At 42.1% G+C, this 27,905-nt stretch overlaps 1 protein-coding gene across 1 annotated transcript; it reads left to right on the top strand.

Moving 5' to 3' along the window:
- The first annotated feature begins 14,379 nt into the window (after positions 1–14,379).
- On the top strand, positions 14,380–25,058 carry CIDEA (cell death inducing DFFA like effector a). Its single transcript, XM_014870853.2, has 5 exons — positions 14,380–14,508; positions 18,418–18,574; positions 18,771–18,917; positions 20,976–21,157; positions 24,259–25,058. Exons 1-5 carry the CDS (start codon positions 14,471–14,473, stop codon positions 24,389–24,391), a joined length of 657 nt encoding a protein of 218 aa, XP_014726339.1. The 5' UTR covers positions 14,380–14,470; the 3' UTR covers positions 24,392–25,058.
- The last annotated feature ends 2,847 nt before the right edge of the window (positions 25,059–27,905 follow it).

The raw sequence follows: 27,905 nt of genomic DNA, 5'->3' as shown, positions 1-27,905 counted from the left end.
CTTGTGTCTCGTTCACTTCCCCCACTTCCCGAGCACAGAGAAGATCGAGTGACAGATGCAGGGCTTGGTGGCACCGCTCTGATTCCAGGGTGCTTAGCCCTGGCAGCCGTGGGAGCAGCTGGGGCTTTACTCAGGCTTGTGCCGTGCCTGTAAGCCCTGGAAGGAAGCTTATGCTGGCAAGGAGTCAAGTGTGGTGGAAGCTCAGCCCCACTTCATCCGCTCCCCCTCCTCACCCCGTCCCCCCCACGGCATGTGTGAGAAGCTGCTTCGTGGCTCTTCGAGGTTTCCCAGCAGCTCAGCTCACTTGTACAAAGAAAGTCTCTGACCCACTTAGGGCTGGTGTGCCCTGGCGTTCCCAGAGCTGGGCAAAGCAGGGAAATCTGTGCATCCACTTCAATGGCACACACCAGCGATTTGCAAAGCTGGGAGCCAAGCGAGGCGGGAAGGGAGAAGTGCAGAAATCCAATCCCAAGTTCTCATTTGTGCCCAGGATGCAGTTTGGGATTTTATTTGGACTGTAGTCCAAGTATGTTAAACTGGCTGTGTGTGTGGGGAGCACCAATCCTCTCTCCCCCACCTCCTCTGCTGCTTGTGTGCCAGGACAAACATTTCTGAACCCTTCCAGGGACCCAGATGAGTGAAGTGATCTGCCTGCAAAGTACCCCAGTGAACAACATAGGCATTATTTTCGAGGCACACCGTTTTCCCAAACCAATTCAGTCCCTGGCCACCGTGAGCAGCTGACTTCAGGCACCAAAGGGGGTAGCGGGGGCGAGCAGGACAGCTCCCTTCACAGATGGTGTCACAGTATCCCAGTTCAGAGTTTCCATCAAAATGCAGCCTTAAAGCTATTTGACTGCAATAAACTGTACCAGAGTTTGTCCTCTCTTCCTTATTTCTTGGTAGCCAAGTGAAATTTCGCTCAGCATGTGCCCAGCAGTTTGTTCTGTGAGTGCAAGCATTCATAGCGCAGCACATTAGCCAAAAACTTAAATCCCCCAAAATGCTCAAACATGTGGACTCTTTTTCCTGCCAGCTGCTGTAAAATGCTTCAACTGTTTTCCATTGCATACATTATGGAGTACATAATGTATCCAAGACGGGTGAAGATTTTCTCCCTAAGCACCAGCACAACGAAGATGCCTGTGCTCTGAAAAGCGAGTGCTTCCTCTGTAAGCAAAGGGTGCTCAGCTTTCTGGTAGAATAAAGAGTGGAAATAGCTGTAAACTCCTGGGAAATGGTCAGTGGCTGCTTCCTCTGCTGTGTGTCTTGATGAACTTGTCAAATTTTGCAGAACAAGTCCTGGCATGTTTCAGGTGTGCTGAAGGACTGATATTTTCCCCTTGATTATACTAGTTAATCTCCCAGTATTGAAGAAAATATGCATATATTGGAGCACTTACCCAGGGGCCCACAGGCAGCATTTTCCATGCTTCATCTAGAATTTGGTTCCTGTTGGCCATGGCTTCGATTAAAGGAATAAAAATATCACTTACCAGTAGCCATTCTGGTGTAGGAGTTAGAGTTATGCTGTTCCCTCAGTGGATCTGTTCAATGTCTGCACAGGAGATGTACAAGGGGGATCTCTGAATAATGAAATAATACTTAAGCCATTATATCAAAATAACACAGACCACACCTTTTTCCTGATACCTTCCTAGAGCTGCCAAGACTGTTTAAATTCTTTTTTTTCCCGTTATGCTAGTAGGGAAGCCGTGTATAAAATGTGCTCTGCTTCAGGACTGTATTGCCAAGACTGAAAACGCAGAGAAGTCAAAATTATTGTTCCTCCAGCGGTTTCCATCTTAGAGCATGTCAAAGTTAAGTCCTTCATAAAACATCTCCCTAACACTAAGGAGTGGAACAAATCATTCACCAGCAGTGGAAGGAGGAATTTCCGGGTTTTTTTAATCCATCCACCAGGCATGACAATAGAACTATAGGATACTGCATTTAGTATGCATGCTGTGTTCACATAGCAGAAGAACTAATTCTATTCCAAAGAGGAATAACTCTTGACACTAACTCTGGATTGCTGTGGGGTTCGCTCCTGAAGTTTTAATCTTAAAATGCATTACCATGGTGGGTTTTTACTTCTGTCCTTTTCATCCCATTATATTTGTACAGTGAATTTTAGAGTAAAACGGACATAAGTGTGCCATTTCTCCCACAGAATAGGAAGATTTGTGTTTCACAGCATGAAGAAGCTGGATTCTGTATCTCAGCATACTGAATGTTATTATTTCAATGAAAAAAAAAAGTGCAATTTCCCTTGTGTACAGCTGTGAAGTCCGTGCATATCAACAAAGGTACCACAGTGCAGCCTGGTAACAAGGCAGCCAGAGAGACCCACTTCATACAGGTGGTGTGGGAATTGGTCAATGATCAGAAGTCTCTTTCTTTTCTTTTTGCAGTCACTTTTATGCAATTACTGAAATCCATTATATCATACTGAATACTTCAGTACATACCCTTATAAACAGCATTTATTCATTTATCATCCTCTGCATCCTTTTGTGCACACTGCTACTTCATGCTCCCTACTGCACTATGCTTCTTCAGTTAGATACTGACTTTTAGTTCTACTAAAAGCTAGTGGTTTTTTTAAGTGGCTGCTCAGGGTTTTTATAATACAGCCATCAAAACTATTGTTTTCCAGTTCACTGAGACAAACAGATTCAAAATTGAGGTCTGAGTCTTCCTGCCAACACGTACCAGGATGAATTGGATAAATCAGTGGAGTTGTAGCTGTTTTCAGGAGAAATAAAATAGCCAAAATTTTCTCATGCAGGCAGAATTTTCTATCTGGTCATGGGGAAGGAAAGCCTCCTTTCATTCAGCAATGCCTGTTTTGCAACATAGAACATTAATCATCTCCAAACTGGAGTGTTTTCTTCCTCCAAGCACTATTAAAATCAGTGCTAATGGCTATGTGCCAATACAATTTGGAAAAAAATACTGTTCACATACTTCATACAGTCTTATATTTCAATATTCATTTAATGCTGGAACAATAATATTTTATTTATATGTGCATATATATATAGAGATACGATAGATAAAAATTGAGTCTGGAATAAGTTTTTATATTCAAATTATTAATACAATGGCTCACAAAAATTGTCCTAAAATTTCTCAGTGTTTGTGTCTCCAGCCACCTGTCACAATCAAATTCAAAGTGTTAATCTGTGGAAAGAAAAGCATTTATTCAGCAATGTTTTCTAAGATAAATTTTTCTCAGACACATTCTTTGCACAGAAAGATTATGTTAGGTATTAAAGAGGTCAGTAGGGAAGGGATAAACTTTATCACATTAAGCTGGAAGCCTCTTAAAGTGTGAAAGGTCTGTGTCCTTTAGCAGTGCTTTTCTTTCAGCCAAAACTATGCGATGGTAGTGTTTGAATTCAGCTATTTGAGAAAGCAAAACTGTATATGCAAGGGCACTGTTGCTGTATGAGTGATGCAACAAGACTTGGAAATACTGCAACATTAGTGGTCACTTATAGGACCCTGAATTAGATATATTCATGGTGGAAATACTGGTTTATTCTATTATCAAATTAATTCAAGCATTATTAGCCAGGCTGCCAGACAACAGGGAACTAAAACTGGAATTCCATCACTTTTGTTTGTGCATTGCAATAAGCACCTCTTTGTTCTCCTGAGAAACACATGTATTCTCTCTTGCCAGGAGTTGTTTAATGTTGCTCATGTTGAGCAGGACAACCAGATGATGCCAGCCAACCCAATTAGAAGAAAACGGGGCCCAAAACCTCTACTGGTACAAGCAGCCACAATTCCAGTAATGAAGCTCAGGGCACAGCATGACTGTAATTCAGCAAAATTATCACTTGTCTTTGTGGTGCAATAACCACCAAGTCTGATACAAACGCGTACATCCATCAGGGGACCCATAGCCAGGAGTTTTGGAGACACCAAGTGGTTCTAAAGTCTTGCTTCAGGTGGTCAGCATGCCTCAGGGCCACACTAAACATTTGAGACAAATATTTTAAGAACTCATTTAATGTAAAATACAGTCATTATTATACACACATGTCAAAATTTAGAAATGTAATGGTGGTTTGTCTCTGCCTTGCACCTGGTGTTTACTCTTTGTAAAATAGACAAGACATGCAAAGTTAGCAGAATATTAGTATTTTGCACTCACTTTTCAAACATAGAAATAAATATACAAGGGCTCACCAGTTTTTAATATACCATTTCCAAAGTTTAGGAGAAAAGCACTTACAGTTCACTGGAGATTTTTTCAGATGCACTTTATCCCTGCACTATTTAATCTATACATAAAAGAGCAGTGGGAGGAAGAATTAATCTTACAAGATGCAACTTGACTTCAAAAGAGATTAAGGCTACTTACTTACACCAGCATATCCCTTGCTGATTTGCTAAGTCTATAGTAAATCTAAACCTAAGTGTACATCTGGAAACAGACAACAAAACATAGAAGTCATTATAATTCATGTAGACCTTCTAATAATTCATATAAAATTTTCTTATCTAAGACATCCTTCTGTAATTATTATATTGGAAGCTAAGAATAATTACTTTTAAATGTTTTATACAGGCAAGGGAAAGATGGATTTTACAACTAATAACCTACTCTAAATCAAGAAATCAAAGACCTTATTAACTCATCATATGAGCATGTGCAATTTCAAAGAATGCTCTCCACTCACTGATAGCTGAATTTAACCTCATCTCCTTCAAACAGAGATTTTGTCATGAAAGCCTAATTTAAAAATGCAAAAACATCCATGTTACATTCTTGTTTATCTTTTAAAGAGTTAAAGAGTTTCTTGTTATTTTTTTAATGAATGCTACAAATCAATGATCACAGAAATCATTAGACTAGTGTGCATATTAGAAACATTCTCAAGTGAAGCTTTCATTTTTAGAAAGAAACATGCATAAGCAATATTACTATAGTAGTAAAGAAAGAAATGTTCTATGTGTAAGTAACTTTCACGCTGGACACACCTCTCAGTCTAAACAAGTTCTGTGGGCACATGAGCTCAAATGAAGCTATTTCTGCTCTGAGTCTGCCAGTTCCTGAAGAGACTGAGAAGGAGTATATCCAGTCAGGAGGCAGTGTAGTCAAACTTCACACCCAAAAAGGATGCTCAGATGATATAAACACAGAATGACTCATGCTAGCCATAGAAGAGTACAATTTCATTAAAACCTGCAAACTGCACAGTTCCTCCCTTCTCCCCACTGACACAAGTGCAAAATCCTGAGATTCATTATGGTTATACCTCCTTTGAATTCCACTTCCCCTTTATTCCTGTAAATCAGGCAGTTTATCCTAATAGCCAGCCTCACAAATTCACTGTCAGGACTTCTGAGCACACTTTCAGGAATTTAGCTGGCCACGTCCAAGGCAAGGTGATTTGATCTGTTGTGAAGAAAGCTCTGGAAAAAGCTACAGTGAGGCTTTTCCCTATGGGAGCTGCTTTAGAGCTGAAGCTCTCTCTCCCTCTTGAACCAGACATATACAGATCCATGGAACCTGATGGATGCACCTACAAGTGCAGTGGGAACTGACTGATAGCAGTCTGATGCCACTTTAGGTTGTCTTTGAAATGTTCTGGGGACATTCTTAAGCATTGGGAAAAGGTAAATGTCACTCCTGTCTTCAAGGAGGACAAGAAGAAAGGCCCTGGGAACAACAGGACAGCCAACTTCACCTCAGTCTCTGGGAAGATGATAAATACTGCTGGAAACCATTTCAAAACACATTAAGGACAAGGAGGTGGCTGGGACTAGTCAGCATGGATTTATGGAAGGAAAATCATGCTTGACTGGTCCAATGGCCTTCTGTGGTGTGATCTGTGCTTGGGATTGCCCCAACCCGCATGCAGGACCTTGCAGAGAAATAATTCACTGCCAAGCAGAATGCCACAGTACAGTATAGGTAAGACGGAAAGGTCAGGACTGAATTTTGAAAAAGGATGTAATTTCTTTCTGAATCTCATGAAAACATTGAAACATCTTCAACATAAGTGCTATATTTAATCTATCTCTATCCTAAGCTATGGCAATGGCCAGTACTATTGAACCATGGCTAACACATTGCTCCTTTTTTGCCCATCATTACATACTGAAATCTCCCACAGCTCATCCAGTCCAAGCCAGTTTTCTTTCTCAAAACCTTACTCAAATTCACCATTCTCATAAAGGGTCTTAAATACACTTTCACACAAGATCCTCTCACCTGCTTATGACAGACAACTGCTCTCCACCATTAAAACAAGAAGGCAACTGAAATACTGGGAAAGCACATTCCTCTTGCTTAAAACACATTATATTGTTTATCTAATTAAACTATCATTGCAAATAAGGATACCTTTTTATATATTCATGAAGCTGCTGCTGTAGGATTTTCAGACACCATCTGATCTGTAACCCTGCCAGAGAGGCACCTTGACAATAATACAAGCTGGGCAAAAAAATCCTCAGCCTGATACTGTGAGGCAATGAGGAGCCAGTCATACCCTCACTGAATGAAATGGAAGGATTCCCACTTACTGCCATAAAACAGATGAGATCCTACATTCCAGTGGTTCCATTCAGTGACATCATACCTTGAAAATAGGAACCTTGAAAAGAAAACGAAAATCCAAACCCTCAAACAGAAATAAAACGCTTGATGACATACCTGAAAACCTGCCTACCTAGCAAAGCTGATATGGCTTTTGTTGAAAAGACCAGATATTTCCTCTAGCAGCAGACTGTTATCATTGCCACAGTTTCCTTCAAACAAGAGTTTCTCACTTATTATCTTTCCTCTGACCAGTATCATTCAAATGACAAATTATAGGCCTTTATTATCTTCCTATTGGCTTGAAAAAATAAAATAGTTTGTTTTAAACAGTTTCAGTTCTGTACATCCACCAAGAACAAGAACTCACTCAACACAGAGCCACCTGCTGACAGCACACGTTAAGTTTGAAGTATCTCTGTTTCTGGGAAAACAACAATTCTTGGCAATTTTTTTCTCTTTATCTGTATCAAAGGGCTTTGAGAGACAGAAGTTAAAAAGCAGATCATTAAAAACAAACATAACTATGCAGAAGCCCTCTTGAATTTTTAACATTTTTAAATCTGCACAGATTTGAGAGAGATGGTTATTTCTGCTTGGAGTTGTATGAAGAAATGAGTGAGGTACATACACAAGAGAGTTCCATGTGTTTATTTCCTTCTCAGAGCTGTAGGGAAGCAGTCTGCCAAAACCTGATGCAATTATTGATCCAGCAGCATTTGATCCCTTTCTGTTCCAGTCATCCTGAAATGTCTCTGGTGGCTGCATCAGGCTCTCTTGCCATCCCTCACCACCTTGCAGCTCAGGGATTATGGACCTCTAACTTGCCCTAAATCGAGTCCTTCCCATACACAAAAAAAACCCCTTTCCTGGAGATGGGCTTGCCAGCAGAGGGAAGCTCTATTTTGGGATATGTTTCTGAAGCAGAGGAGAGGAGCACTTTAAAGCCCTGCCCTACCTTTCTCCTCAAGCTCTGGGAGAGCAATGAATTTCTGATATGCATCTCTTTGGTTAAGGCTTGTCAAGCAACATACGGTCACTGCATACTTAATGCTTCTGCTCTTTTAAGAGAATGTGTGTCAGGAGGGAAAGACTAAACACAACATCTGAGACAGAGAAAATTCATTCTAAGGGATCGTGGGTCAACATGTACCCACTGTAAGAAGCAAAATGCACATTTGGCACTGACAGGGAAAGCCAGCATCACAGAAAGGCATGTGCCATGGAGAAAAGCCAATTAGATATGAATATAGTTAATGTGTGGCAACAGGGTAAAGTGCTTCAGTTATATTTGTGGAAATAACACAAAATACAACCAATCGCTACAAGGTTGTCCCAGGGACAGCAACAAATTTTAGAACAAAATGTCAGATTGGCCTGATAAAGTGTTTCTCAAAAGAGAAGCAAGTAGGCAGCATCTGTCAGATCTTAGCAGAAAGGGACAAAGTCTTCACAAGACACCTGCAGCCAGGAGACTTTAGAATCCCCTCTGAGCAGATCCAAGTTCCCAGGTCTGTAGTCAGCCCAAACATAGCTTGCTCCAAGGACTTCTTCCAGGGGATGCAGCTCAGAAGGCAGACAGAGCACAAATTTCATCTGTATCCCTCACCTCTACACTTTCCCTAAAAATTGAACTTAACTGGCATAAAACTCAGGGTTGAAACAGGCTGAACTTTTACCTTAGATCTGTTTATGGCAGCATATTGTGCATATAAAACCATAGCCTGATCTCTCCCCCAGTAGTTCCCAAGAGTGACTACATCAGCATTACTTTCTTCTTTCTTTATAAACAAACAAAAAAAACCCCAACCCCAAAACATTCAAGAATGATGATTAGGCCAGAGTTTATCTGAGGAAACTGTTGAGACAGAGGCCTTGGCTGAGTGCCCACCAAAATCAATAGGAGTCTTTCCATTTACTTAATGGGCTTTGACTGAGCTCTGAGTGAAGGGGGGTGGGAAGGTGGTGAAATCTGTGCTGATTACCCACTAACAAAGACGTGTTTGATATAATCTGCTGCCATCTGTCTTTGTTTTGCTAACCCACTCGGCTGGGCCTAAACAGAAAACCCATCAGCTGAAGAGAGAATTAATTATTGAAAGAATGATCCCTTTGCGTTTCTCACCTTCTGCCAGATCTATCCCCACTGACCATGTGGGAGATTTCCCTGCACGGTTACAGCAAACCAGCACAGCACTGAGCCCACGGCTGTCACATACACGTGTGTGTCAGGCAAGTTACAAAAATAAGTAGATCTCTTCCATCTCAAAGAGCTGCTGTAAGATTCCTGTTGTATGTGTTAGGAGGAATGGTTCAGCTGTGACCATGAGATAAGGCTGGCAGCTCTGTTACCTCCTCAACATGTTCCAAAGTGATGAACAGCTTAATTTCTCAGGAATCATCCAGACTTACCATCAGTGCTCTAGCTTCACCATCAGTGAAAGGGTGTAGTAAAAGTGTTGTGACCCACACTAATTGGGTTTATTGGACAGATCATCCGATGGCCAGAAGCAAACCCAACAGAGCCACATCTGTGTGGGTGGGCTGGGGCAATGCAGACCTGAGGGTGTGAGGTGACAAGGACTTTGGAGCTGAGGTGGCCCAGGGCAGGAAGCTGCAGTGGTAGAAATAAGGGGTGAAGAGTGAGACTATTAAGATCTGGGAGCTATTGGCCTCATAGCTCAAACCCATTCTCCTCCTGCAGCCTGACCCACCTAAAGGCAGGGCAAAAACCTGCTAGAGTCAGGCATGACTGGATATTTTACAGAGATGGGTACAGAGGCAGGCCAGCTCTTGTCAGGAAGTATTTAGCTCCTAAGTCAGGCTTAGACTCCAAATTAGTTCTGACAGGCACTTGACTTCAGGCTTGCAGTTTACCAAGAGTGTTTTTTTCTAGAGAGCAAAATACCTGAGCAGAATGTAAAGTAAGTCATAGAAATGTTTTTCTCGGTCGGTTTCGATCTGTGATCCTTAAAAATTTCCTAGTGGAGCTGCTTTGGAAATTTCACATGCACATAGATTACTGTGTAGCATCTATCAATCCAGTTCCTGTTCTTGCATGCCTTGAAAATGACTGTTCAAGCTCACAGGTGAATGCATAATAGAGAGAAACACATGGATTCAAATGCAGCAGGACCCTCAGGGAAGTCACCCATTAACCTATTATTGCCTTAGTCTTTGGTTTGGACAAAACCAAAATATGATAATTATTATTTTTTAGCTTTGAAAGAATTCCACGTAAGACATGAAGATGTTCCTTGTCCAAGAAGATTTTTTTAAATCTAGCTTTTTGATTAATTAGTGCAGCTACCAAGGAAACACGAGCTCACAGTTCAATCTGAGGCCCAGTAGTTCTGGAGTACTGCCTGGAGTCTGAAGCTCTTCAAGCCCTGCTATAAAAACCATAACATGACTGCAGCTATGGGACAATTCCACAGCCAATAGCCTCTCATTTTGCGATGAAAAGCCTCATAAAAGAAAGTTTCAATGCTTGTAAAACAAAAATTAATATTTCTTCTTGACTATTTTTTTCTTCCTGTGGGGAATATTACTAAGCAATAATAAATTGTAAAGATATTAGAAATGAATGAACCAAAAAAAAGTGATTTAGCTTTATTTAGAACGTACACATCTTTGGAGCTCCAACTTTTGAAATATAAAATAAAATATTTGAGATTATCCTTGGCATGATCAGAATAAACAGATATTGAGTTTCCACTTCATTATCTTCAATAATCTCCTGGGCAATATTTCTGTTTTTCATTACTGCTGTCACACAGAATGATGTTCTCCATAAGTCAGTTTTCAGCAGCTAAATGCTGCCCACAAATATGTGCAATTCATTCAGTATTGCAAAGGGGGTAAAGGAGAGCAAAGCCTGACCTTGAGATTTTAATACCCCATCTAGCTATAATGCACCTAAATTTAAATTTGTGTCTCAAAGTATTTCACACCACTGAGACACTCTCGACAGGACAATTTTTCCTAAGCATGCAGCATGTGCCCATCCACCAACACTCTCTTGAACCTATTGTTAAAATCATTGAAAACCAAAAAGAACCAAATAAAACAAAATACCCACCCATGAAATCTCAGAATAAATATCTTTTTTTTTTTTTTTTCGGTCCAGACAATTAACTGCAGTGAAAGGGTAGTTTTTAGTTCAAACAGAGCTTTCAACGTCAGAATGTTTGCTGGCCACAGAACCATTTCCAGCAATTTTCAGAGGATTTTAATGTTCCCATCTTCTTCTACATGGCTGTGCAGAGCAGCGAGATCACCTTTAGGAGGAGCCTCATCCCCTCCTGTACAGCTAACAAAAAACTCTCCGTGGCTCCTGAAAAGCTGTTAGAACTCTACATTACAAAACACGGTTTCACTAGTAAAGAGTCTGAAAAAGATGAAAAACAACAAAAAGCAACCTCATGAAATCTATTCCATAATCTTTTCTCAAAATAATCTGCTGTATATTAACCTCTTGTGAGGGATGTTTGTCTGATCTATTCTTTAAAACTTTAAAACTTTAAAACTATTCTTTAAAAGGGTGATGCAGCACAAATATTAAGAATAAACAGTCTGACAGAAATAAAACAGAATAAGAGGCAGTGGAAATAGAAATCTGCTGAATAGTAAAAGCAGTTTAGAAACAAGTATTGTTATTTTGAGGGCACAGTGAAGAGTAGAAGGTTGGTTCTCTATGAAAGGGAGAAGAAATAAATTTGCTTAGGGGTGATCACAAGAGTGCTTCTAACAGAAATCAGGATCAAAATTAACTGAAAGCAGGAAAGGGCAGAAAGCTGAATAGAAGATCAGCTTTTACAAATCTGAGCCAACCCCTCTAATCTTACTACCTTTGTTGTGCACACTTCTGTAAATGTGTCTGTTCACTTCTTTCACACCCCTCTTGGGCCAAGGAAGGTGAGGTAGAGATGCACTTTATTTTGCATTAATCTCACTTATGTTATTTGTCAGAGTCTGTTGAAAAACAGAATCCTTAGTGTCTAGAGTTGTCCTTTATGTTACTTGACCACTGACCCAAGCAACGTCAGTGTCTAATTGACTTCACATCTTCAGTCAGCAATTGAGCCCAGCACTGGACAGTCACCTTAGAGGTGAAATGTTTCTTAATGGACAACCTAATTCTCCTTTCCTAGAGGTTAAGTCCCTGTCGACACAAAGAAAATGTTATTCCATTCCTTTTCAGAGAGTTCAAAATTACTGAAGTCCATGATTGATATCTCCACCCACTCTTCCCAATTCCCAAAATACATAGCCCATATACCATGTTTTTCTGCATGTCAGATCATTCCCACTTTCCTCTAAGTTTGTTCCAATCTGACATTTTTTTCTCAAAGGGTGATAAGGAAAACCTGGCCTGATATTGCCTGCTCATCAATGTGAAGTTGCACACAAAACTATTTCAAGTGCCTCCTCCTCCCTGTTAAACATGCCATATGCAAACCTTTTTCTATAGCAATATGACCCCTGTGAGGAGTGACTTGTTCAAACTTGTTTGACTTGAACTGCAGTGGAAAAGTAACACCTGTGGAGGCAGTCACTGCACTCAGCAAGGGGACAGTAAGAGAGTAATTTAGCAAGAGGGATTAGCATCCTTATTTAACCTCACCTCTAGTATTCACTCCCATCAGTATCAGCCATGTACTTTGTCCCCTGTATGATTAATATTTTCAGTGATGACTGAAGCAAAGGTTGCTAAGTTTTCTGGCCTCCTCACCTCAGCCTACGGTTTGTTATCTCTCCCTGTAAAAGACTGGAATGATTCTGCCTCTTACAGCTATTGTCTTTATACTGGGTGTTGTCTTGTCACATCAGTTTTTAATGACATCTCATTTGATTGGCCTGGCCCGCCAGTTTTGGCACCTGCTACTGGTTTGTACTCTTCCTCAGTAGGTTCTGTGCAAATCCCATCTGTATCCTGTCTTGCTACTCTTCAAAGATGCTTCTCAGCTCCGAGGTCAGTGATTTTATCCATCTGATGGTTTTACTACTACTTGCTCAGAAAAGGGGCGGGGGGGGGGGGGAAGAAAAGAAAAAAAGAAGTATTTGTAAAACTACAGGTTTCTCTCCTTTTCAGATGAGGACAGTCTTTAAAAGAACATGTTTTTCCTGTTACTCTTGTACATCTTTGTTTGCATTAGTTAGGCATCTGTGTTTGTATTAGTTACAACAACTGCCATGCAAATTGAAGCACTAATGCTGCTGGAGGACCTTGTCCTTGCAAAACACACGGTCCCTGTCTCAGAGCTGTGGCAGGCCTTGCAAGTCCCCTGGGGGACTGCTGAGCATGGCTGTGCTGGTTGGACATCTCTGAGAGAACTTTGGGGAGAGCCACGACTGGAGAAAAACTAAGCTTCTGCAAGACTAAAATTTCCACCTCCTCCAGACATTTGTATCCCAGTCTGTTCAGAAAAATCTCAAAAGTTACTGAAATTTCCACATGATTTCTAAGGGGCATTCTCCCTTCCCTTCCACAGACAGAGGAGGAGACAGACCATCTGACAAAACTCCTTCTTTTCCCTTTTCTCCCTCCACAGCAGGAAAAGCTGCAGTATACACACGAGGTTTTTGACAATAGATAAACCCTTGTCAAGAACTCCTTAAAAATGCATCACTTTTCAGACTCAGCATCAGCTGTGCCCCACAATCAACCACTAGATACAAATTCAGGGGGAAACTGGCTGTTTGGAGTCCAGTGCACAAGAGCTATTTACTGCCCCTCACTTCCTGCTCTCTATGACATGATGTCAGGGACTAAGTGCAGAAGAGTAACAAAACTAAATGCCATAAGAAACAGGAGGAAAAGGGGTTAACGTATGAGAAGGATCCCTACACACCTGCAAGACCTAAGTAGCTTGAGGAGAAAGCAATAAAGTCTGAAACTTCCCAGGGGCAAGTTTCTTGGTCTAGAGTGTGCTCTGAGAAAGGGAGCCATTTGTTTTATCAGGCTGGAGAGGAGATGCCATGGAAGAAAGCAATTCAACCAAAACTTTGAATTCTTAAAAGATGGAAAAGGCCCCAAATGCTGAGGACTGAAGAAGACATCTAGCAGGTGTCAGACTGCCTGCTAAAGAAGCCTGGACAGTAAGAGGTATCTTGAGTGGTCCCTTCTACCTTAAACAGGAAAAGCAACTCCGGCAACCAAGTAACTCAATATTCCTGACCCTGGGGGTAACCTGGGAGCTGCTGGCACTGATCTGGAGTCATTCTCTGATCAGCAGTGGCAAAGTTGCCTGGTGCAGATCCTGGCCCTAGGTCAGGCTGTTGCCTGAGGGAGGTTCTGATGCGCCTGGCTCTATTTTTCCTTTACAGTAGTTGCTGGGACAGCTGTAAGCAACAGAACCTGGTTCCAGAGCCCAAAAGAACTGTGAAGGATTTGTGTCCATCTGAAGAGGTAGCTTTATTCCTGTGTAGTAAACAGAAGCCACTGCTCCCCTGCCCGTGGAAGTAAGAGTAAATACCTCCACTACTGTACACATTAATCCAAGCTGTAAGCTTATTCATAGCCCCTAAAATCAGAAGCTGAGACACTTAATCTGTTGATTTGCGCTAATGCCGAGAGGCCGCAAATGAGATTGGCTTCCCCTGTTACTATATTAGCTGTAACTAGCGAACATGGAGAGTGCATGCCCCGCACACTCTGAACGAAACCTTTCCCACTCCTTTCCCAGGTAAACCACAAGGCATGTCCTAAAGAAATATCCCTTCCCACAGCGCGCTACCTGGCACCTGTAGCTGCATCCCTGGCGCTGCGGACAAGCAGCGGGGCTGTCCCTGCCCAGGGCACGGCTCCCGGGGCCAGGCGGGCAGGGAGGGCCGGGCTGGAGGAGGAGCCCGCCCGCTGCTCTTAATTAAGCGCCGTGACCGGCGCTGCCCGCGGCCGGGCGAGCCATGGAGGTGGTGCGGGATGGCGTGGGATCGCTGCTGCGGTGAGTGTGGGGACACTCCCGCCCCTTCTTCTCCATCGCCTTCTCCATCCCCTTCCCCATCCCGGGCAGCGGGGATGCCCGAGGCTGGGCAGCCCTCGCTCGGCCCCAGCGCTGCCGGGCGGAGGGCGCGGTGCGGGGGCGGGCGGGGATTAACCCCGATGGACGCTGCGTGGGAGCAGCAGGTCGGGACGCTGTGGCAGCCCTGCCTGCGGAGCCTCATGGAGCTCTGCTGAGGGAAGCACAGGTGGGAGCCCCGCAGCCGGAGCTGCCTTTGAGGTACGGTGGCCACTCGGCACTCGGGGCTGTGCCGGCCGAGCGCTGTCACCGCCGGGAGCGGAGCCCCGGGAGCCGCCGGGATCCGGGGATAACGTGACCGCAAGCCCGGCCGTGCTGTCACCGCGCCGGCCGCCACCATGGGGGTACAGCCCTGTAGGCTGCTCGGAAATCGGCTCCCAGCCACGCTTGTGGTGGCTCTACAGTTCATGTTTGAGCAGGAGGACCACGCTGCCCTCTGGTTGAACCCTAAGTCTCCTGATTAATTTCCGACCTCTCCCTGATTTGTTTTGTTGGGGATTTTTTGTTATCTCTTGTTTTGCCTCATTGTTATTGCCGCTGTCCTTTGCCAGCGAACCCTAACCTAAAAATCATTCTGTGCCGTATCCTGGAGTGTGTTGTGCAACGCTGATTTTTCTGAGTGAGGCTGAAGATCATTGCACCACATTCTTAGACAAACATATGGGGCATGTTGTAAACAAAGATAAAGAGTGAAATACGTGTACAGGGCTCAAGGCAAGCTTTTAATCCCCATGTCCTCCTAAAAAATTAATTCATCTCTCCCACCAGATTTAACACTAGAGTGAATGTTGGTGGCAGCATTTGTAGAGCCCTCTCTAGCAGATTGTAGTTATCCAAAGTAAACTGGATAAGATGCTAGAGTTTGAAGGTATTTAATCTTTCAATTATAAAATATTTTTGTACTTTCCACAGATGTGGGACTCCTTCTTCCTTTAGAGAAGAGCTAGGGCTTGATCCTTTTGGCTTTAAAGAGTAATAAAACAATAGTGAACTTGTCTGTATTTAACATGTCGCTCAACTTTCTGATAAAATCAACTGCACCTTAGTTCCTTTCCACCACTTGTTTCGTGACTTAGCTTGATCAGCTTTTAATAGGAAATTATGTTTGGTAAGTCCAGTCTAGCAGAGGAATTCCCTGTATCAGGAATTGGTTTGTCTATGTTTTGAGGACACCTACAACAAGAATGGAGCTTTCTAAGAGCTGTGAATGTAAGCTGGCCTGTTTGAGCCTATGATCTAGGAAGGAGAGGGGCACACAAAATAAATTCAACAATAGGCCCAGAAATGGAAGGGTTCACACTCTGTTTATCTGGCTGCTTTTCATCATCTTGCCTTTTGTCTCTTCATTAGCTGAAACTTTAGCCTGCCCTGGAGCCCAGACTCACTTCTTCATAAGCAGGCTTAGTTTAAAGATTATATTGACAGGTTTTATCAAAATGCAGGTGAAATGTCACCACTTCTTAAGATCTTTCCTATTGAGTGACTGTCTGGTGATAATGTAAGCCCTGGTTTATTAATCTTTAGATGGACTTTAGATAGAACTAGGCAGCAATGTGAGGTGATTGTTCCTGACTCCTTGAGAAATTCTGCTCGAAGTATGGCTTGTAGAGTTGGCTGGGGTGAACCCTGTTAGCTCAAGTCCTGCCCATGAGCTGTGTCCCTAACACTTCTCATTCTTTGTCAGCATGTATGTTTTGGCTGTTACTCTTATGCTTTGTCTTTTGTGAATGACCTCTTGGCTTAACTGATGGGAAAGAAACCTTTTCAATGGGACTGATATTGACTGTCCTCACAAAAAAAAAAAATATGGCAGTACTCACATAGATATCACTCATGTTACTATTCTACCTGCAATCTTTCAAATTTTGAGAGGCAAAGAGATGTAATTGGCTGTGAAAGCTGTTAAAACCACAGTGCTGCACTTTCTGACATCAGGGTGCCCTGTGAAGTGGTGTCACCAGCCCCAAGGTAAATGAGCAGGCTTCCTTCCTGAGGGAGAGACTCAGTGATTCAGAATGTGAGCTGCCCACAGGCAGTGGGGTGATTGGGGACCATTAACTTAGTCAGCAGAGAGATTGACAAACACAGCCTGTCCTAGCAGGCTTCCCTTCTGTGGAGCTTCAATGCCCTTGGCAGTGCTGCTGTCTCCTTGTCCTCCTCCCTGGCTCTCACCCTTTTCCAGGAGGAATGGTGCTTATTAGCTCTTTAATAACCACTTGTTTCCTGAGAACCAAACTGGCTGCTTATCCTCACCAGCTTTGCCACAGGAAGGACAGAGGTTTCCATCAGCCATGTGTGTATAAATGCCAAATGTTGAAAGCCAGGGACCTACTGTATAGACACTAGCACAAAATTATAGCATGAGCTAGAATAAAACTGCTGAATATTCTCCTCCTTTAAAAATATTAAAGCTCCAATAATGCCATGGGGTTTTTGAGGAAGGTAAACTTTTTCTTTAGAGGGAAGGTGATAGCCCAGAAGAGTAGTTCAGAATGAGAACAGGAAATAAATTATTTACTGAAATCTGAATCTGTTCAGGTGCAAAAATTACTTTCTGTACATTCCAAAAATATGCTTATAGACCAGATAGGAGGTGTGGAAAAGATATTTATTCTCCACGGTTGGCGTGGGTTTGCATAAAAGGTGTGACTGGGACATCATAAGTTGAGTAACTTTATAGCATCTCATTATTGTTCTAGGAAGTCCTGTATTCACTCTCTGGCTGCAGATAAAGGCTGCCAGCTCACTCTACCCTCAGTGAAAGTGTCTGACAATAGATTTTCCTACATAAAGCTGACCTTTTACACCTATGTGGGAGAACAAAATGGGGATGCATTACTTCCCCACCCCTGAGAAATTCAATATGAAGGAGCCAAAGGTAAAGTACAGAGGATAAAGTCCAAGAGTGTGGGAGACAAAATATTGCCTCCCTTAAAAAGACTTAGAAATCAATTTTAGCTTTTTGGCAAGCTAATTATTGACTTGGCCATTATCATTTGGCAGAAAAAGGTGTCACTAGGTGTAGATGAGAGCAGGTCTGTACATTGGTGTGGGAATAGGATGTTACTGGTGTTATGTGCTTGGTTTATCAAAGGTAAATATGTCCAGAAAAATCTAAAATCTCTTTGTAAAGGTGAGTTGAGTTGAATTCTTCCAGCCTTGCTGGCAGCCTGCTCCAACATTATGCATTTATGTACTTGGATTTTATTGACTGCATTTAACTCCTTCTGATACAAGCCTCTTATTTTGTGTTTTTCAAAACCAGATGGAGTTTCATAGACTGCAGATATAATTTACAAACAAATGCTTTGACATTTTGGAAGTCAAGTGTAACTATATCACAAAGCTCTGCTTGCATTCTGCTGCCAGGTGTTTTGAATATGGGTAATATGTTCAGTCTTCCTAAAACAAAATCATATCTTAACACAGAAGATTGCTTTCAACGAATTGTGTATGTCACTGAGTGTTTATCTTGGAAATAAAGAGAATGATCTGAGTAACTGAATGCAGTAAAAGCTGCTGACTTTTAAATTCAGTTTTACAACTCATCAGCTTCACTGTGATTGTGACCTTGATGTCAGCCAAGCTAGAGGTGTCCCACGTTTGCTTGAAATTGTATTAATTTTAAAAGTCTTTCCAAATTCATGAGCAAGAGAGAGTCCAGAGATAACATATCTGTAGGACTGTGTAGTATTTAGTTTTGAAATTAAGCTCTAAGAGTCTTAATGTGATCTGTGAATTTCTTGTGTAATGTGATTATTTCAACTATCTTCCTCCTTCTTGCTGTACTTGACATGACTGTTTTTGTAACTTTGTTGAATTTTTTTGTCTTAGATCTTTCATATCCATGGGAGCATCTGTGGGAGCAGTAACAAAACAGACCCTGTTCCCTCCTCTCATGCCTGCAGGGCGCCCTTTCCGTGTGTCCAATGCCTCCCGAAGCAGCCGGAAAGGAATTGTTGCGAGCAGCCTGCAAGAGCTCCTCAGCAAGGTAGAGCAAACAGTCCCACTCTGACTGAAACTTGCAGGGAAATACAGTATCCCAGAAAGACAAAACACACTCTTCTTCTAAAAAAAAAAACAAAACATTACTAGGAGTGTTCAGCAGAATATTTCAGATAAGCCAATCTCAATATGAAACGATGCGCTCTCTTTAGAATGCTAAAATTTCCTGGGGTTTTTTTCAGACTTTAGATGCCTTTGTTATAACTGCTGGAATAGTCACTCTGGTTTTGGAGGAAGATGGCACAGTTGTGGACACAGAAGAATTCTTCAAGTCCCTGGATGATAATACACACTTCATGGTTCTAGAAAATGGACAGAAATGGACACCAGTAAGTTAAAATTGCTGGAAAGAGGGGAGAAGAGGAAGAAAATTTCCTCTGAAGAGGCAAGGTGTAAACTCTTTGTTGAGCTTTCCTGGATGAAAAATCAAGTTCATATTTCTTATTGTCCCTTGTCTGGACATAGATCTGTTGGCAAAATCCACCAGGAATTGAAATAAAACATTATAGCTGAAAGGACTTACAGGGAAAATACCCTGCTTTTGGAGAAGCTCAGGAGTATTTGTTCTTGAGCCTTTTTGTAACATAAAGAAAATTAGGACTTTGACTCAGTGAAGTTAAAAAATACAGTGTCTTTAAAGATTAGACTGTAAAAATGCTTTAAAAAAAGTAATATAAACAAGTTCTGCCTTCTGGAGGCAGTAATAGTTAATGATAGTTAGAAAAAAGCCTGTTTGGTTTTGCCAGAAGTTGGCATCAGAACCTGTCAGTCTGCATGCTTCAAGATATTTAAGAACTGCCTTGCTTTAGCCTACTAATCATATAAATTCAGTATTTAATTAGTTATTTTATGGGGAAATAGTTATCAGTACATTAATAACGTAGAGTGAGACTCGTGACTGTTTCTCCATGAGATGGTTGTTGCTAAAATCCTGGCATCGGAATTTTTTCTACCAGGTGCAGAGCTGGCTGTGGAACTGTAAGCAGGGACACAATTTTTGTGCTTTCACATGCACAGCTCGATAATGTGGCCCTGTTTTCCCTGTCTCCTGTTGCAGTGTGGGCAGCCTGGACGTTTTCCCCCCAAATACCTCACTGGCTTATCAAGCTCTGCATCTGGGGCATGAGCTCCAAGGGCAGAAAAGGAGTTGCTGCCAGAGTGTGGCTCCACCTTGCTCCTTTCCCCATCGGCATTGCAGCAGCACAAGTCTGAGTGCAGCCCTTCTTCAGAATGTGCCGAGTGACAGCAGAGGGATTGTCACAGCTTCACCAGTCCTGGAGTGTAGCACCAGCTCTGTCCTGCTTTATCCAAATATTCTGGCTGCTAATGGGGAGGGGTGTGGGGAGATGCTTCCAAGCACACCAGCTGCTTGTACATGTCCAAAGCTGTTGTTGATAGGGGACCCTGTTGCTGGAGCTTGGGGGTTATCAAAGGAAAACAGGCATAAAATTGCTGGCTAATGATACACTGCTGTGTTTAACTTTGTCTGACTTATCACGGTGCTGTCTGAGGGCTGGGGTGTCAAGTACAAAAGGGCTCAGTCTTACACAACTCTATTGCTTCATTTAGCATGCAGAAAACAGCCTGGCAGCTGCCAGGTTGTTAACCTTGAGTGGAGCATGCTGAGCAGAGGATCTCGTGTATCCACTAGATGTCTCTGTGAATATGGGTTCTCTTCACTATTTTCTTTTTGTTTTTTTCCTTTCTTGAAGCACACACCCTGCAGCAGACAAGGGCTGCTTTCAATAAAGGAGGGTACATTTAAGGTGGAAGATGGTTTTCTGTGCTCCCTCTCCTTTGCTTTTCCACTTAAAATCTCATTATTAAACCCTTGGCCTAATCAGCAGTGGTTCCCTCCCTGTGTTTCTTTTTAGTAGGAAGAAAGAGGGGTTGTGAGCCAGGTTTAGAAGTGAGTCCCTGGCTTTCCACAGATGTCATCTTTGTAGCTGTCTCCAAGAGGGCTCATCAGCATTGTGTTCCTGACTAAGCAAAAGGACCTGCTGCCATCCTGGATATTTAGTGGCCTAACCTTGCTGCCTCAGAGAGCAGCCAGAATGTACCAGGATAAATAAATGGCAGGAACATCATCCAGTGGCTTCAGTGTACTCTGAAGAAGCTCTACTACAGAAAATAAATACTCAGGAGGTGCTTTGTCACTCTAGAATTTTAGTGTCTGTCTGGAAAACTTCAGAAGCCTGTTTAGGACTTGAAAAACAATACATAAACTACAGACCTCCTTTTCTGTGTGCTAATGCTTTTAATTCTAGTTTAGAATTGACCCAAGACTAGAATAAGCAAAGCTGCTTCTGAAGAGTTGAACTGTTAATAATTGTCTTGCTGTAGTTTCCTGTGTCGTGGTACAAACTCTCTCTCTCTTTTTAAATCAGACAAAAAATGGAGTTGTCGCTGTGAGAAAAAAGAAGAAAATGGGAGTAGCTAACATCACATTTGATCTGTACAAACTGAACCCTAAGGATTTTATTGGCTGCTTAAACATCAAGGCAACCTTCTATGAGATCTACTCTATCTCATATGACATCAAATGCATGGGAGCAAAAAGTGTATTGCGGTGAGTGTCTTTCCACTGCTGCTCAGGTGTATGTGCTTATGTAAAAATTTGTTTGCTACTGGTTCTGTGAAGCAGGTGTGTTTATAAATCTAGTGTTTTTGTTATTTCTTATCTACTGCCCAATATGCTGACTCTTTCTTCATAAGGTGGATAGCTGACTGGTAAAAAAATACCTATAGCTTTTGATAATGGAATCTGAAGTTTCTGTCAAGGCAAAATTCTTATCAGCTTGTATTTACGGAAAGGGTGTAAGTACGGTCTCTTTGTTCTGCTGAGAGAATTTCCTCACATTTCCTTGACTTGTTTGAAGAACGCAGGAGGCTGGAGAAAGAAGCTCTTTGAAGGGGAGACTTCAAGGGGATGAAATGAGAGGAATTTGAGATCCAATGTCAGGGGTGTTAAAGCTTGCTCAGACATTGCAGTTCCTGTTTGCCAGATTTACCGCTAGAGCTACATGGAGGCAAATGAAAATGGAATAGAGATGACACTCTCCTCTCTTAATGTGGATTTGTCATCTGTAGTAAGACTCTGTGATATCCCTGCTCTTAAGCCAGCTGGTGTGGTCTCTAGGCTAGCTAAGGGAGCCTGTCAAGGACCACTGTCTCCTGCAGGGCTGATCTGCTGTGAGCTCTGAGTTTGGTAGAACGGGATGTTGGGAAACGCTGTCTTAAAATAATACCTGTCCAGTCCACTTTTTACAACAACGAGTTGAAAGTTGGTGCCTTGTCAAGATCAGCTGTGTTCTGCCCTGATTCAAGAAGACTCCTGGGTTCAGACTCCTTCCCAGAGGTGCTATACTTTGACAGTTGTTTAAGCTGCAACCCCAAGTTTCTCTATGTGATTTTAGAATTCTGGTTGAGACGCAGTGGTGTGCTGCATTTTATTACTTGAGGAGCAGATCTGACGGAGAGATGTATATGTCATCAGTAGGGTTTTGTCTTGTCCTGAGTGATATGCCTTTAGATGAAGTCTTTAAGCAGTCCTTCCTCTCCTGATGCAGGCATGCTGATTAGCATTGTAATGCTCATCTTGTTCCCTGTCCTTCAGTCTCACTGACCTCTCCCACTCTACTTGGGTGGTCCCATCCTTAATCTTTCAGGCTACAGCTGGTGTGGCTGTAGACAAGACTCCTCTCTGGTCAGGATGAAGTGATCATCCAGCTACAGGCTACATTCACCTGTAACACTGACTTCATTAGGGTTTCTTCAAGGCAGAGGTTTGTCCTTGGACAGCTGCACTCCTCCAGTTCTTATGTTTGTCAAACTCTCTCTAGCCAAAACAAACTCTGGTCTCTGCCTGCCTGCTATGGAACTGAGTATCAGCACTGGAACTTGTGCTGCTAAGGAGAGTTTGAAGTGACAATTCTGCCTCCCTGCCAAGACAGGGCAGCTGGTGAGAAAGGAGCAATGCTGGCAAACAGCTGAAGTAGCTGTGGAGTTCTGGAAGCTCTGTTATGTTGCAGAGTTGAGCTGTAAGGGAAGTGTCACTGTCAGGGTGGGATGACAGTCTGCTAGCAAAGAACAGGGTGACAGAAGAGATAACCTTGGGTACCCTTGAACACAAAACACAACAATGACATGGCCTGTCTCAGCTTGCTGTTGAAATCAGAGACAGAGGATGTCAGCATCCTGGTGTAGTCCCTCTGCTAATGAGTTCCAGATTGCTGACTCTGATGGCCTCTCCCTGAGCCCACATGCAGAGTGTGGAGGGAAGGGACTGAAAAATGCTGCAGCTGTTCATGATGGGAGGGGCTGGAAGCCTGCCAGGTCTGATTAGTGCATTTCCCCTCGTGGTGTTTCCCTGTAGTGTCCCACTGAAGGATCAAATGTCCAGTTCAACAAATAACTTGCTCCGTGGCTTAAGTGGCAACTGCTCTTGTGTGCAAGTGACACACTGCAGCTGCTCCAAAGCCCAGCACCAGGTGCAGCTTTCTTTGCAACTGCAAAGCTCCTCGGCCTGTTCTGTGTGCTGAAATGGCACTTGTGGGAAGCATGAATAAGGGTACAGTGTTCTTTAAAGGCTTCACAGGCTCTAAGCTCAGGGTATTCCGCTGTGTTGAGGTATTGGATTTCAACTGCAAACCTTTCATGGCGGTGGGGTTAAACATTAATTTGTTAGAAGAAGGCTTTTCCTTCTCTGCTTAAGCTCAAAGGACCAGTGAATAGAAGCAGAGAGTTCACAGCTGCATGTTTTCTTAGATAGGAATTCAGAAAATCTTCCTACTTTTTTTTTGCAGAAGAGTGACTGATTGGTTTCTGTATCTTCAGAAACTGATCCCATTCCAGTTTTTTTGTGCTGCTTCCCAATGCTTCACACTTGTGAGAGCCCTCCTAACTTCTGGGGGATGAGACTCAAATGTAGCTCTCAGTATTTATGCCCCTGTTGTTTCTTGCAGAATGGGAGATGCAGTTATAACTAAGTTGAATAAATGACCATTCAAATATGACTGATCTTTCCCTGTGAAGATACACAGTTTATATTGTCAACATATGATGCTTACCCAATGCTGTCTATGAATTTGTACTGATTTTTTACAAAGCATTATATATTTGAATGCTGATTTTATCATTTTTTTTGTAGTGAACTAAATAGTTGTGAACTGAGAATTCTTAAGGCTTGCAGCTTGGCCCGCAGTAATTGTTTTGCTGTTGAGTACGCACTGTAATGTGATTGTTCAGCTTCAGATCTAATCAGGTTTGATCTGTGGGTTGAAGATACATACAGGGTTGTATTAGTGAGTGACAAAGGTGAGATATGAGGTGAGTTTATGCTGCAGGAATGCTGTTCCCAGGCAACATTGTTTTCTGTGGTACTGTGATGGTTTGAGTGACAGCTTTGCAGAAGGCCTGTAAGGGTCTAACAGGATGTCAGTCTGCTTTGTTAAATGTGATTTCTGGTCCTGCCAACCTATCAATAGTTTTCTGTTAATCAAGTATTTTCTCTAAAGAAGGTACAAAAATTACCATCTTCTCAGAAGTGAGAAGGAATGAGGAGTTTTGAAATATATTTATTCACCTCATCATAATGTTGTGGGTGGAAAGGGATAATGTAACCTTGCTGGTGATTTTTTTTTTTTCTTAAACAAGTGACTTTTCTTCCAGGAAAGTGCTTCAGCTAATGTCCCATGCAGCACAAATAACTGGACAGTTTCTTCTCTACACTGGAACGTATATGTTGCAGCTGATGGGGGAATATGATGAAGAAGACATGTGCACAAGATCCAGGCGGGAGTAGTGACCACAGCTGCGCTTCTGGTGTCAAATCCTTTTGCTTAAAGACATTCTCTTGCCCAGTTCTGATTGTAATAATGTTACAGTAGGGGGATGTGCACTAATGTGAACTAACATTTTTCCTGTTTGGGAGTGCTTTTAGGCCTTAGTCATGAAGTGTTGGATGTTCAGAGGCCCTTAACACCACAAAAAGTTTGGTACGTAATGCCTGAGAATCTGGCAAAAGGGGGGAGTGGACAGGGTTTGCCCCAGCAATTAAAAATGGAGAATAAGCATACTTGGAAACTTGCATGCTTTGCAACCAATGGAATATTTTTTGAACCAATCAAGACATAGTTTTGTTCTTTTGGGTTTTGTTTGTTTGTTTTTCACAGCTATCTACTTGCATTCTGAACAGACTGGGCTATAAGGTGAGGGCAAAGGGACTGTGGAGCTTGTTTGTTTGTTTAAATCCTTAACAGTGCTGGCATTAGTGTGAAACTGACATTGAGGTGAAGTGTATCTATTTAATTCTGCTGACAATGAAACTACATAGTGCAACTTCAGTCCTACTTCAGTGACTGACTCTTCTCATGAGGTCTAATTGGAGATTGTGCAACTACGAAGCAGAAGGTTAAGATGTAGCCTTGCTTCCCTTAAAACGAATAAAACCTTTTCATTATTGTTCTTTATATATTTTTTTCAGATCTTCAGGATGTTCAGGTTATTACAGCTCACACAGTTGAAGAACCATACATTTTTTTAAAGAATCTGATGTCCAGTTTTGCCTGAGCATTCAATAATCTGCCGTGGTTTCATGAATATGATTTATAAGCAACCTGGTGAAGCTTTTTTCCGGGGTTAAACCACCACTTCTGTAGTTTTTACTGTTACAAGATGGCACTAGGTGTCAAGTTGGGCTTGAGGTACATGTAAGAGATGCTGGATATTTTGTTGCCCTTGAGTTCAGGGGAAAGCAGCAGGACACTTTATAGTCTTGCATAACATACATGGATGCTCTAAAGCTAATATTTCCAGTATTATAATCTCCCAAGATGTGCTGCATTAAAGGACAAAGTAATATTTCCTGCAGTTTACTGAACTGTTGCTATGCCCAGCTTTCAGCAAGCTTTTCCTCAACAGTGTGAAGAATTGGAGAACAAGTAGTCTAAGGCATCTTGTGTCAAAATGCAAACTCTCATTGGTGGAGGAAAAAAAGCCCATTTTCGGTTGTTCACAGGTGTAGCTTTTGAGGTTTTTGTTTGCTTGCACATGAAGAACTTTAGGAAGGCTGAAAACTCTCAAGGGGACATCAGATGCAGGAAATCTTTCTTTTTCTAGTAAGAGAAACTCTGGTGCAGAGGGAACAAGTGGAGCAGGGGAGGAAATCAGTGGGAACAAAAGGGAAAAGACCACTATGGACCCCACAGTGCTTGCTGTGCCACTGAGACAGGAATCCATTAAATGTGTGCACCAACTGCACTGGCCTGATCTGCTACAGGAGAAGCAGAAAGGTGGGAAAGATGAAATGTCATGGTTGGTGGTGTCTGTTCACCTCAAAGGTCACTGATACATGGGAAAATTGCTCTTGCCTTTAGCTGCAAATCTCACCTTCATGTGCGTGCTTTTGCCTTCCCACTGTGAGTGTGGCTATGCCAGCTGGAGCTGCATCTCAAATCATGGTTGGGAGGAAAGGCAGCCTAAACCCAAGTGCTAAAGGGATTGATGGACACAAGTTTTGATCTGTCTCTGCTCATCTCTTAAGTGATGGTATTACAAATAAATAGACAGCTAAGAAAAACCTTGCAGTCTTCTAATTCCTGTTGTTTCCCATCTACTTCTGAGTGTTTGCTGGAGGAGGCAGAGGGCATACTGCTCCAGATAAGGGGAGGATTTGTTCTTTCCTAATTTCTCATGGGGAGAATGCCTGGGGCTTGCAGCACTGTCAGATGTCCTTCAGAAGAAAACAAAAAACTATTCTGGGAGTAATGAGAAAGCTTCCATTTTGATATAACCTCTTTATGTTTTATCTGTATTTTCCTTGACACCCCCCCCCCCCCCCCCCGCATAAATGATTGCTGCCATGTTAATCTCGTTGGCCAAAGTCTTTCTTTCCTTGTCAAGGAATTGCATTTAACTGACTTTGCAAGGACATGGTAATTTTTTAAGCTTTTAAGGACCACTTATTCTATTAAAACATTCTCTTGAAAGCAAATTCCCTAGAATGCTTCTATGAATATTTGTGTTGCCTATGGCGGGAGCACCAGCATTTAAAAAAAAGTAAAACAACTGGAAAAGCTCATGGTTGCTTTATTTGAGTTACTTCTTCAACATTTGTAGTACAAAAGCTTTTGCGTGTCTGAACTGTGCAGATCCCACAGATCCCAAAGTCCAACGTTCTCTAGCCAGAGGCAATTGTTACAGGACTAACACTCCACAGTTTACAGTGACACTATCTGGAAATCTAGCTGTGATGTGAAAAGCTAACCTACTATGAATGTGCTGTTTTTAAGCAGCTACTCCTTCAACAGCTTAACACTTAAAACTTGAACTCTGAAGTTCCTGTATGCAGCAGTCCCCATCTTGGAGCAATTCCATCTCTTCAGCTGTTTGCATTTTGAATTAAAGTAGCTCAGCTTTGGCATTTTCTCAAAATGGGAGAAGTGTCCTGGAAATTATGTCTGGAAATTATTTCATTGCTTCTGAATCTGGATCTTTCACAGGCTTAGTATTTGGAGGTGATACTTGCTAATGTACCAGCTTCTTTCTGCGAATAAAGTTTTGGCTTTAAGTCAAACTGGAGGATTTTGTCATTCTCTGAGTTGGAACCAGTTTGATTTTTTTTTTAAATTATTTTTTTTTTTACACACTTAGGAAGCATAGCTTTTATTTCAGCTGTATATCACATGCAGCAAAGAAAAATTTTTTGCATTATCTACCTTTTAGAAACTATATACAAGTGCTGTACAATATCTAGCAAGACACAGAAAAGCTGAAAACAGGCTCTTAACTGCAGGAATGTTCTTTGTTTTGTTTTGTTTTGCTTTTGCATTTTTAGCTTTAGTTTTATTTCCCATAAACTCAGTTAACCTGCACTTGTTGCTGTTGCAGACAAGGCTGGGAGCAAAGACATGAAGAAGGTGTGAAACATTTTTGCTGCCTCCTTGTTTGCACTGACCCTTTTTGCCTGTTGCTTTGCATCACTTACTAACAATGCACCAAGTCCTACTCTCTGGTTACCAAAAAAGGAATTTTCACTGAAGTCAGACCTTGTTGACTCAGGCACTGCTCATGTTCTGCAGACAGAGCAAAATTGCTTTCTTCACGACCAGAATGAAGACTCTAGTAGCTTTTGTGTATGTGCAGTTTATCATTACTTCATTTCCTTCCTTTCATAAATACATGAAAGTTTTCTTGAACCTTCCGATTCTTTCAGGAGAAATGGGATTGCAAGCTCTTCTGTCCAGAGAGAGAAGAAAAAGCAGGGTCTAAATTCTTTAGATCATTTGAAATACGCTGTAGGAAACATTATGAATCCC

Source organism: Sturnus vulgaris, chromosome 1 (assembly GCF_052056855.1).
Source record: "Sturnus vulgaris isolate bStuVul1 chromosome 1, bStuVul1.hap1, whole genome shotgun sequence".
In the NCBI taxonomy this organism is placed as follows: domain Eukaryota; kingdom Metazoa; phylum Chordata; class Aves; order Passeriformes; family Sturnidae; genus Sturnus; species Sturnus vulgaris.
This window is presented reverse-complemented; position numbering and strand designations above follow the sequence as displayed.

Coding starts and splice junctions, on each gene's coding strand:
- CIDEA (XM_014870853.2), top strand. CDS start 14,471: ATGGAGGTGGTGCGGGATGGCGTGGGATCGCTGCTGCG. Junction 14,509..18,417: donor GGCGTGGGATCGCTGCTGCG/GTGAGTGTGGGG, acceptor TTTTTGTCTTAG/ATCTTTCATATCCATGGGAG. Junction 18,918..20,975: donor ATGGACAGAAATGGACACCA/GTAAGTTAAAAT, acceptor TTTTTAAATCAG/ACAAAAAATGGAGTTGTCGC.